Source organism: Myxocyprinus asiaticus, chromosome 37 (assembly GCF_019703515.2).
Source record: "Myxocyprinus asiaticus isolate MX2 ecotype Aquarium Trade chromosome 37, UBuf_Myxa_2, whole genome shotgun sequence".
Taxonomy (NCBI): domain Eukaryota; kingdom Metazoa; phylum Chordata; class Actinopteri; order Cypriniformes; family Catostomidae; genus Myxocyprinus; species Myxocyprinus asiaticus.
This window is the reverse complement of record NC_059380.1, coordinates 7,522,387-7,535,157: the sequence shown is the minus strand read 5'-3', so window position 1 is coordinate 7,535,157 and position 12,771 is coordinate 7,522,387. Positions and strand designations below refer to the sequence as shown.

At 37.2% G+C, this 12,771-nt stretch overlaps 1 protein-coding gene across 1 annotated transcript in view; it reads left to right on the top strand.

Moving 5' to 3' along the window:
- The first annotated feature begins 183 nt into the window (after positions 1 to 183).
- LOC127427975 (metabotropic glutamate receptor 6-like) overlaps positions 184 to 12,771 on the top strand; it is a 33,843-nt gene continuing 21,255 nt past the window's right edge. Inside the window, exons 1-2 of the mRNA XM_051675990.1 lie at positions 184 to 262; positions 2,397 to 2,991. Coding sequence (XP_051531950.1) covers positions 2,431 to 2,991 — 561 coding nt within the window. The 5' untranslated portion in view covers positions 184 to 262; positions 2,397 to 2,430. The remainder of the gene's footprint in view (positions 263 to 2,396; positions 2,992 to 12,771) is intronic.

Below are 12,771 nucleotides of genomic sequence, written 5' to 3'. Positions count from 1 at the left end.
AGTCACAGTTGTGGAATGTTTGGCTTTTCCACTTTTTCTTCTACAGCGTTTTATTAAAGCCTCGAAATCCGTCATTGTTAATACTTTCTGCATCGTAAATCTCACCTTAATCAATCGCATCTTTAGATTGACGTTATGCGCGAGAAGGACATTTTAAAATGAGAGCTGAAGACTCGTATGTTGGGGACATTTGCAGCCTTTCTTCCAAATCCTCATTTAACTTCAGCTCCAGATGGGCGCACAGTGGGAGCAGCATCAATCGGTGAGAAATCGGAGGAAATCATTTAGATGAATTAATCTGTATGCCAAAACGCTGCATGTAAAGGACGCTCATGTGATTTTGTACCAATTTCACCCATATCAATTTCATTTCTAAAAGTAAGCTACGTTTTGCAAATGCATTGCACACAAATAGTACTGAAAGGACCCCATCAAAAAGCATTATATATTTTTTATGGTAATACTTAACCTAACAAAAAATGTAATATCCTTAACATTTAGCCTATATGTGTACACATTTACTACGTAGTTTTAACATAGCAAAATACAATGCATTGAATGTAATTCTATTAGCCCTGAAGCATTCAGGCTCCATCTGATATTTTACTTTTTATATAAAAAATATTTATAACCCAACGCATCTGTCTTTAGAAAATGAACTCCCTAGCTTGTCTTTGCACTTCACAGCCCGCTTCGAATCTTCGTAAATCTCAGCAGATGCGTACAATTTAAAGGGCTGTTCACACCGAACGCGTCCTTTTAAAAAAAAAATCTAGACGCAGCGCAACGAAGGAACAAAACGCAGGTGTTTCGAGACGCGTTTTAAAAGTTGATGTTATTTTTAACTTTACTTGACACGTCTAAAATCAGCAGGACGCGGAGCAACGGAGCAAGACGTCCTCGCGCATGTTTACACCGACGCAAGACGTGTTCAGTGTGAACGGCCCCTTGGTTTATGGTGTTATAACGCTATGCCTGTTCAGTTCAAGTGAAACGTGGTCTGCTGCTCTCAGTATTAACAACTTAATCAAACGGTTGTCTGACTCCCGGTGGGATTTTCAGCTTGTTATTCCAAATATAGCACTTTTCCGTTCACCTGTTGCTGAATATGCATCAGTTAATTTACATAAAATATTATTATGCATGCCTGTGCATGCCCTCCATTCAGTGGAGATTAAAGATAAACAACTGAGTTTATTTTCTGAAATATACTTTTTGCTATTTGATTCTGAAATGTAACATTAAAGAATAAATACAATAAAAAAGTAAAACGGATAGGGCTAATAGAATTACATACACTTCATTTTGCAGTGTTGAAACTAATTAGCTGTTGTAGTAAATGTGTGCAAAAGGTTCTGTGTTTAAATGCTAAAAATAAAAATAAAAAATAAATCAAAATACAGTTATTCACAAAAGTACAATGGTATTAACAATTAAATATAACATGGTAATACCATGTTTCTTTTTTTCTTTTTTTTTCTTTTTTTTGGACACAACAATGGTGTACTTTAAAGTTCCTTTCATTACAGTTTATGTGCCATTGTATATGGTGTATATTGTATACTTTGCTATACAGGGTCAAAAATGTAAGTGGGTTCAGGGGGAAACAACACCACCTAAAAATGCCCCCAAAATGTGGCAAAAAATGCCCTTGTAATTCTTCTGTTTTTTTTTACTGGTAACTTCTGCTATAGTCCTTTAAATAGTCCCAGTTATACATATAAGACATAAATTATGAATTAATGTTGATTTAATTCTTGGAGGTTACAAGTTCTCGATCTTGATAATTTGTATAACTGAATCGATTAAACTGAAGTATGTGACGGCACAGTTTGTTTTAAATTTTAGGAAAGAGAAAACAAAAAAGCCCTCACAAAGGTAAAAAAAATGCCACTGAAAATGTAATTCTGGGGGAAAATTTTGCCCCTCTTTGTAAAACTTGATATCTACACTGATGGTATATAGCAAATATCTTGGTATTACCACCTGCTACCATTAATGAGCCATGGAACGGCCACAGTTTTGTACGGCTATGAGGTTTTCTCTTGGATTATGGTAGAATTAAAGGGGTAGTTCACCCAAACATTTGCCTTGCATCTCCATTTTTGTTCCGTGGGACAAAGGCATAAGAGTGAGTAAATGATGGCCAAATTTGAATTTTTTGGTAAACTATTCTTTTAAATGAAATCACACCAATCTTGAGTTCTTTAAATTAGTGTTCAAATAAACTGCCACAGCCTTGAGATCATAGCCTATTTACAGCCTAGATAAATATTTAGTCCATTTACTATGCTTCTATTAAGCACCTTTATGCATTATTACACATACTGTCCACACAGGGAAAAATTACAAAACATTGCCACTGTAGTAGATATTTTGTTTCTTGCTTTCCACAGGAGACACAGGTAGAGAAGAGAGCTTTGTGCTTGAATGGCAGCCACTATGGCATCACAGCACCGCACATCATTACCATGCCTTCATCATGGGATCAGCAGGTCACCCAGACAACACGTGGGCTCCCTGGTTCACGTTCTGTGGATAGTGATGATGGGATTTACTCCGCAATCCAGGGCCTCTATGGGAACTCAACCTCATTCCATAAAGATCGAGGGTGACATCACTCTTGGAGGGCTTTTCCCTGTGCATTCCAGGGGCCCTGCTGGTATTCCATGTGGGGAGATTAAGAAGGAGAAGGGGATCCATCGTATGGAGGCCATGCTGTATGCACTGGACCAGATTAACAGTGACCCAGACCTGCTGCCTAACATCACACTGGGTGCTAGGATACTGGACACATGCTCTAGGGATACCTACGCACTGGAACAATCTCTCACCTTTGTCCAGGCCCTTATCCAGAAAGACAACTCAGATGTTCGATGTTCCAATGGAGAGCCCCCCATCATCCCAAAACCAGAGCGTGTGGTTGGGGTTATCGGAGCTTCGGCCAGCTCAGTGTCCATAATGGTGGCCAACGTTCTTCGACTGTTTTCGGTGAGAGGCCATTTTAAAGCTGAAGTGTGTCCTTTTTTTAAAGGAATATTCCGGGTTCAGTACAAGTTGAGCTCAATCGACAGCATTTGTGGAATAATATTGATTACCACAAAAAATGATTATGATTCATCCCTCCTTTTCTTTAAAAAGAAAAGCAAAAATCTGGGATACAGTGGAAGTGAATGGGGCCAATTTTTGGAGGTTGTAAAGGCAGAAATGTGAAGCTTATAATTTTATAAAAGCACTTACATAAAATCTTCTTTTAAACTTGTGCATTATTTGAGCTGCAAAGTTGATTAGATGTCGTTTTTACGTCCGTTTTAGTGTTTTGGGTATACCTGTAACTTTACACAGAAAAGGTTAGCAAGTGATTTTGTTATGCTAAAATCATGTTAACTTGCATACTGTTTACATCTTGCTATACTTTTGAAACAGTGAGTGTTTTAATTTTTACAGAGTGGCCCCATTCACTTCCATTGTAAGTGCCTCATCGTAGCTCAGATTTTTGCTTATTTAAAAAAAAGGAGGGACAAGCTGAAATACATTTTTGTGATAACCAACATTATGCCAGAAATGCTGTCGACTGATATTAACTTGTAACATTCCTTTAACATACAGAGGGGGGAATTCACTAAAGAGCTGCGCCACTTTTGAGCGTGGTATTTTAGAGCGAAAACCTGTGTCGTATTCACTAACCACCCGCTATCTAGTTTAAGCAGGCGCAATCAGCGCTGAAAATAACGTGCTATTACTGCCAAATTAAAACAAGCAGTAAACAGATTTTTTTTTGAAAAAGAAATGTTTGTGTACATCATATCAGCAGCAAATTATTTAAATACTGATCAAATGATAGAGAAGAGCACCATAACCTGGCATATATCCAAATGCGCGGTGTGGTTAAGCACACTTTCAGTTCTTGTTAAAGAGATGATTCAGGTGTCTGGATCACAGTGATGTTGTACAGTCCCGGCAGAGTGTGTCAGATCACGCTTGTCTGCTGCATCCTCCGCTAAATAGCGCTCAGAACCGGCCTGCATGAACGGAACTGCACGTTCAGCAGCGATTTTGTGGGCAACTTTTGCGCCGTTACCTGATCTGCACAATTGCTTTAGTGAATCTGGCGCTAAACCAGCGCAGACAGTGCGTGCACTTTTACCGGCCGCAAATCATTCTTAGTGAATTCCCCCCAGAGTCTACTATAAGTAAGACATTTTTACGTTGATTTCACACTGTGGCTCTGTAGTATCAAAACATTGCTCTGTTTCTTTGAGTATCCCATCCAGCCCAACACAGCAACATTGGCTTAACCAATAGCATGGAAAACAGGGTCTCTGGTAAAATTGTTTGTAAAAAGTAATTATTTTTCCAATAACATTTGATGACACTAGTGGCACAGAAAATCATAATGACAAGTTTCAGCTTGAGTTCTGTGTGTTTGTCTGTTTTTAGACACATTATGTCTTGCTCATGGTTCTAGTGAAGGTTTCACATGTTCATTTCATCTACTTCATGCTCAAAAATACTTACCGCATTTTACCGCAGGCTCCTAGCTGAGTGGAGGCACTTTTTGGATTTTGTAAGCCCCTGTTTAAATTGTGTGCGTGTGGCAGCCATTGGATTTCCTTCCATTTGTGAGTTCTTATTGAGTTGCATGGTGCTAGTGCAAGACTGGGTTCTGCAGCCCTGCAGATATGGCCAGCACTACAGGAAGTATAACTAATTCTGTTAAAAGGTTTGGATTGTGTTTCAGCACACTGGCCTCTCAGCAAGAGCCTCTTACACGAGTGAACTTCTTTCCACGTTCTCAGAGAAAATGTATCAGACTTTTCTCAGATAAGTTTTTTTTTTTTTTAAACACTTTTTTATTGAGTGTGCCATTGATTGGTGTCCTTAAAATGTCCACAACTGTGAAGGTGAAATGTGCTGCGTGCAGATAATTTAATTTCACACCCTTTCTCATTTTCAGATTGTCCAAATCCTGCACCTGAGCTACATTCAATTTTATCCCCGACCACATTTTTAATTCGTTTTTTATTTATTTATTTTTTAAATCATTTGTGTTGTCTAGTCCATGGTCACTGCTCTGGGCTGTGTGTGTGTGTGTGTGTGTGTGTGTGTGTGTGTGTGTGTGTGTGTGTTAGCATGTGTATGCGTGCTGATAACCTCACCCAGGAGTTAAATGCAATCATTTTAAGTCATCACGGTTTCAGAGAAGATAAATGATTAACAAAATAAATTTGACTTAGTCAAAGCTCTGGTAGATTTCTGTCAGGACATTGAACCTGGAATTTGTTTTAGTCCTAATCATAATAGTATTTTGCTTTGAATATTCATTATTTTTAGTGTGACACTCTAGTCTGGTGGACATTCAAGATGATCTATCCTTTTTGTATTTTCCAGCCATTGTTTAGTCTTTTCAAGGCCTGTGCGACTTCATAGATTTTGCTACTGTGAATGTTTAGGATGAAACTGTATAGGAAAGAAAAAATCAGAAATTAGAACATTTTTAAAATTTCAATAGATTCTCAAATGAGGGCAATTACAATTTTTTCTTAAGTTTAATGCTCCTCGAATGTTTCAACTGACAAAAAGACCCCAATTATCTCACATGTGTCTCTTTCAGAAGAGATTAAAACAGTGTCAAAAACTGTGCTCAGATTGGCCAAGATATCACAGTCTGAAGTCTGATATTTCAATATGAACTCAAAAAGTTCTCATCAATTCTTCCAAAATGTTTGTGAACATGTTGAATGAATGAATGAACGTTACACTTACAGTATATACACTCAAAAATAATTTTAAGATTTATGCATTTCAATTTCATAACAAAATGTAATACAATTGAATTGAGTAATCTTGAATAAAATAATTAAAAAAATGTTTAAGTTCCATTCAATTAATTGAGCTAAACATAACAATTCATTTTCAAAGAAATTTTTTGAAATGTGTAAATCTTAAAAATATGCTAAATATTTCTTTAGTATGTGTGTGTGTATATGTATATATTCACTGTACATATACTGTATATACAATTTTAAAAACACATTGGTAACTACAGTATATTATACACTATAAAAAATAATGTACTTTTACAGAGAAAATACAGTATAATTTAACATTCATTCCCCATTTTTCAGTAAAAGTGTTAAATTCCCCTAAAATAAATGTATTCACATCAAATTTACATTTCCCTGTTACTTAACTGACTATATGTGTAACTGAAAAAAATAAACAGGCATTCTCCTTTAAATGAAGGTAAAAGTCATGTTTAAAATATGTCCGTAAGAAAAAGATTTTTTCCAGTGTAAAAAAATATATTTTTACAGTGAAAATACAGTATAATTTAACATTAATTTAAAGTGTTAAATTCCTCAAAAATACATTTAATCACACCAAATTAAAATTTTCAGCAAATATTGCTCATTGAAAAAACAAAAACAAAATTAGCCTACTTATAAAGTGATATATTGTACTTTCTTTGATGCTACATTTGCAACACAAGATATTCATGCTGTACTCGTAATATGACGAAACTCAACAAAGAATTTTGAGTGTCAAAATTAATCTGGAGTTTAGTAACTCCAAAGTAAAATTTATGTTTGCTGCTTGTTCAGTTAGAATGAAAGCAAACAAAATTTTACTTAGCGAAACACTTACTCTAGAAATGTAAAATGTAAGTTTACTTAATCCATTTCTTTGGGGTTTCTATAACAAGATAAGAAAAGATACAAGATGGCGCCGCAGGTGGCTGCTTTGGTGTGGAACTCTCTAGTGTTTTTGTTATTTTGTTTGTTTGTCATGTTTTTTGTCACTCTTTGCCGATCAGTTTCACCAGTGATGAACTGCTGAATATTCAGCAGAGCATACCTGATAATTTTTTTGCTGGTGTTTGATTATTCAGACGTTTTATTAGACATCTTAGTTGGAGGCGCAGCGGTGTTCTACAAGTGCTCCAAGAGAGGCAAGCGAATGTCCGCTCCCTCACCAACAATACGGACGAACTGCTTCTGCTCACTCAAACAAATATGGACTTCTCTATCTCCACTGCTCTGTGTTTCACGGAAACCTGGCTGAATGAAGCCATCCCGGACAGCGCGCTGCATCTACCGGGCTTCCGGCTGTTCTGAGTGAATCGCATTGCGGAATCATCGGGGAAAACGTGAGGCAGTGGAACATGCTTTTACACCAACGAAAGTTGGTGTACAGATGTAACAGCATTGAAGAAGATGTGCTGTCCTAATTTAGAAGCACTCTTCATCAGCTGTAAGCCTTTCTACTCACCGCTGGAGTTTTCCTCATTTATTCTGGTGAGTGTGTACATCCCGCCAAAAGCATGCGTGAACGCAGCATTTTCTCGTGTCCTGTGTACATCTATAACTGTGTGGTTTGGTTCGGCCAAAAGGAAACTACAGTGGACAGTCAGGACTGCTGAGAGTATTATTGGTGCCCCCCGCCCACCCTCCAAGACCTGTACGTCTCCAGAGTGAGGAAACATGCAGGTAGAATCACTCTGGACCCCACACACCCTGCCCACTCCCTTTTTGAACTGTTGCCCTCTGGCCGGCGATACAGAGCACTGAGCGCCAGGACATCCAGGCACAAGAACAGTTTTTACCCTCAGGCCATTTACTACATGAACAATTAAACTGCCTTCAGGACTCCCATAATGCAATAATGCATAAATATGTCATGTACATATGTAAATTCACTCATATTTAATTAAATAACTGGACATACCCCTAACTTGCACATATATTACCACTTGCACATGTACATACGCCATTCTATGTTATCTGTCCTATTTGTTTTAAAAAAAAAAAAATTTTTTGTATGTCTATTCATACTCTTACCTTGTTTTATATTCTGTGTCTCACTGTAATGTTCTTTGTGCACTTGCTTGTTTCTCCTATCACCAAAAAAAATTTATTTAATATTGGCATAGTTATGTTTCTTCTCTTTTTTTGTTATCAGTTCTGGACATTGGGGTGTTCTATGTTATATTTTATGTTGTTTAGTTAATGTTTATTACATTATTTTAGTGTCACATGTGTTACCCTGATGGTGTTTTGTGTTTGTGTGAGTGACACTGTGCACAGTCTCCACATGTGTATTGGTAGTTTGTTCTGGAAGGGCATCTTCTGATGAACTTTAAGTCAACATGTGGCCTTCTGTTGTTCCTACGGTGTTTAACAATTCAGAAAAAAAGAAGATGAAGTGTTTTTGTCAAGATGAATATAGGGGGAGATGTGTAAGTGTTTAATGTTCTGTTGAGATTTAGAAAAGTTTCTGTAATGTTGGAGAATTGGGGGTTACCACTGTGGTGAAGAGTCAAGCTTGAGCTTAAAAGCTCCTGAAATGTAAAGTGTCTTAATTTAAAATGCATAGAGGAATAAACCTAATTTAACTCTTAGAGTTAACAAACTGTAATGTATTTGTTGGCAAGAGTACAATACACTAATTACAGTAAAAAATGTTGTTGTTGCTTTTAAATGTATGGTTGTTAATGTTAATTCACTTAACCGTCTAAAACTGTTATTTCAATTTATAGTAAACGTTGGCACCCTGTGCTGCCATGCATTTACTGTTATTTTACGTCTGTTTTTTTTTTTTTTTTACAGTGTATATTTTTAACGTATATTCTTTGTTTTTTTATTTAATTGAAATTGTTTCCTTAACTACACATTATAGTGATTTACATTTACATTTCATAAACCGTACATAACCGTAAAGTACACAAAACATTTCTACATTTTGAGTCAGACATGACTGAAATTAAAGACTTGCGGTCCAGTAAATGAGTCAGATGTTGATTCAGTAACCACTCTGACTGATTCAGTAAGTTCATTCAGTCAAGGATTTGTAAGACTGATTCAAACTGGTAACTAGTGAGTTAGTGAGTTGATTTGAGTGATCATTAAAAGAACCAGCACAACTGTTCAAGAATGGGACTACACTAAATGTGCTTTATGTTTGTTTTTGAGTGCAGCCAGTGCACGTCTTGTTTTGGCATTATTTTGCGGTACGCACTCTTTTTGTCTCATCACATTCAATTCAAACTGCAAGCTCACAACTTGTTAAAATATTCTTTCTTTTTTTTTCTGGAATTTACCATGGCACTGGAGACTGGAGGTACAGGAAACACTGCTCTGAGCAATAAAATGTTCCTCTAGGTATAGATGTACCACAATCCTTCAGGAACCTGAAGAATAAGAAAGTAAAAACCACTCTTCATCTTGAACTCTCACAATTGAAGCTCTATCAATTTTCAGCTTCCTTACAAACAGTTCATGTTTGTGTTCCTCACTGAGTTGGTAAGTGGGAACTGAGGAAGAGAAGATATAAACTACAGCATTATAAAGGATCCGTTCTCCGTTAAAGCTCTCTCACAAGCTCAGACTTCTGATGGAAAATCGAGCATGAGGCAAGAGAAATGCCAATCGCCCTGTTATCAGCTCCAGGCAGCTTCTGTTCTGTGGCTTTAGCTGAATGAGTGTAGGCTCTTGTAGCACCCAGATCTACAGGGATAGATAGCAAGCATATGGGTGGCAAGCTTTTAAGTCTCGAGTGTCATTATGATACTTGCAAGCAGGGCTTGACATTAACATTCCAAAGTCACTAGCCACTCAGCATTTTCACTAACCAAAATTCCCTGCCCCACAAAAACTGATAAAAGTAACTGGAGACTGTAACTGCATGCATTTGTTTGGACATTTTATTTGAACAAGAATGATATACAGTTGCAATCAAAATTATTCAACCCCCCTGACCAGCAGTACATTCTGGTGATGTGAATTAAAACACATCAACTAAAACCTCAGTAAACAGTCAAAGTAAGTTTTTAATACACATTTGAGTGATTTTGAGAACAAAGAGTTCTGTTTACCCAAATTTTAAAATAAAAAATCACTAATTCTCTCCACAAATGTCATGTCAAAAATTTTCAACCCCCAAAGTCAATCATTTGTGGAGCATATAATTGTTTCAGGTAAGTGTTCTCAGGCTTCAGACACCTCCCTATGGGAATCTTTACACATTTCTCACGAGCAAAAGCTTCCAGCTCATTGACATTCTTTGGTTTCTGTGCTGCCACTGCTTCCTTGAAATCCCAACAAAGATTTTCAATGGGATTTTAATGATGGACTGAAAGGGCCATTTAAGGACATTCCACGACCTATCCCTGAACCATATTTTGGACAACTTGGATGTATCCTTGGTGTTATTGTCTTGCTGGAAAGTCCAGTGATCACGAGCTTCAATTTACACACTGAAGGCATCACATTTTTCATGCCAAAATGGCCTGATACCTGAAATAATCCATGGTGTCAGTCACATAGTCAGGAGAGACGTTTCCTGCAGCCGCAAAACACCCCCATAACAGGACTGACCCACCTCCATGCTTGACTGTGGGGATGGTGTCGTTCTTGTCATCACCTTGTCATATTACTCCAGACGTACTGCTGACTCATGGGTCTAAAACTTATTTTCAGTTTAGTGTCATACGTCTATAAAACCTTCTTCCAGGACTCCACAGGTCTTTCCTAATTACTTCTTGAATATTCAAGTCAAAATTTCCCTTGAGTCAACAGTCCCTTTGCTTTCTTCCACACCCCAGAGAAGGTTGCTGTTGTACCATATTTAAAAAATGTATGAATGGTGCTGCCAACTTTGTCAATTGGAAATTGAATTGCCTTGGAAATGTACTTTTAGCCATGACCTTTCTTGTGTAATGAAATAATCTCCTCTATTAGCTTTTGAGACAGCTTATTTTTAATTGCATTTTTTGCATATAAATACATTTTTGCTTACAACGCTAAACTTAAATTTTAAAACTTAAATAAGTGCCATTGCAGATTGATGACTTAATTTTGTTTTAAAACAATTACTTGTGTAGCCTTACATATTTAAGAAACAGCTACATGCAACAGGGGTTGAATAATTGTGAAAAAAATCCTGCTATTTAGAAATATTAGGTTATATATTCACACTATGACTTTGAATGTGTCACTCAACTGATATAGATGTAAAGTTTAAAAATTCTGGGTCATCAGAAAAGCTTACCTTTGTAAATCCCTACTCTCATGGGGGGTGGGGTTGAATAATTTCGATTGCAACTATAAGCAGGACACAGGCCTAATGATTTAAGTCATCTCTTAGAATATCTGAAGGCAAACATGACCAGTTAGAACAAGAGTAGTACAGAATAGGAAAAAAACGTTGTCAATAATTTGTCTGCTTGTCCATAGAAGTCCAGATTTTAACCCCATTTAACCCATTTAACCATTCTAAATTGCACTTGCCCTTATGAAAGTTTATCATTGTTCTTTCATTGTTTAATAGTGGCATTTGAAATAATGAGGCCATAACCACAGTGACAGTGGATGGCACTCCCTTATCTGTGGTTAGGCTAATGTAGATAGTCTTTATAAAAACAAACCAAGGAATTTAAACAAATAGCCTAAAATGTTAAGAAACCTCTAAATACAACTTCAGTTAATACTGTAATCCCATGGAGTACAAAATGTGATGTTAGATAGATTAAACTCAGTTACCATTCAATTTTATTTCACCTTTTTCCATAAATAAAGAAGAAAGAAAGTCCAAAGGGTCTGAATCAAGATAAAGGTGAGTGAATGATGAGAGAATTATTAGGCAATTAATAATAAAAAGGAAGTCTTACAGATTCGTCCTAATAGATTTATATGCATCTATACCAGTAAAAACATTTTAGTTTGGGTTATAATGTGTATTTTAAAAACCTTGTAATTGATGTTGATGCATGGCACATTGATGTCTCTTTACCTCGACAGTGCTGTTTAATGTCAGGGCTGTCTAGCAGTTTGAGAGGTTCGACTTCGTACATAAGGAGCTTTATACTATAGAGTTCTCTGTAGAATTCAAATGGGTCACATATGTGGTCTCAGCGGGCCACCGCAATATCGAGTGAAGCCCGACTCAATCAAGCAAGTTTCGCTCTGCGCTGTCCCAGAGCTCTGGTGATCTTATCTCTGGAGCACGCTGGTGTGTACTTTGGTGGTTCACTCGAAAACACGCTTCATTCGCCCCACGAAGATGCACGTGTCAGATATGAGAAGCATATTTACTGCTTTTAGACCTTATTCACAGTAGCTCCATCTTTGATTTTTAATGGGAATGACAACGAGGCTGTGAGGGATAGACTTACCATCTATTCAATGGCATGCACGGTATAAAGATGTAAAAAGCTCCTCGATCACATATGACTTTCCACAACTCGTTGTCTGGTGTTCTTTGTATACTGAGCAGTCTTAAAACTATATTTTTTCAACGTTTTGAACATGGAACAATCCAAAAAAATCTAAACTGCAGTACAGACTGTACTTTTATCCCTCACAGCCTCGTTGTCATTCTCATTAAAAATCAAAGATGGCGCTTGCGTGAATAAGGTCTATAAAGCGCTTTGGCTGCAGCCACCCACCAACGTGGCTAGTAAGGGTGACGGGGTTACCCGCCACTGCCGATTTCTACCCGCATTTGGCAGGTGGGCGGGTGTTAATGCAAATCAAGAGAAGGATTCTTTAAAGGGGTAGTTCACTCAAAAATTTCAATTCTGTCATCATTTACATGTCCCAATTCTTGCATGGAACACAAAAGGAGATATTTAGCAGACTGTTCAAGTTGCTCTTTCCCATGCAATGCAATCAGGTGAGGATCAGTGATGGCTGTGATCACCATTCACTTTCATTGTATGGAAAAGAGATACTTGGACATTCTGCTATGTATCTCCTTTTGTGTTCGATGTAA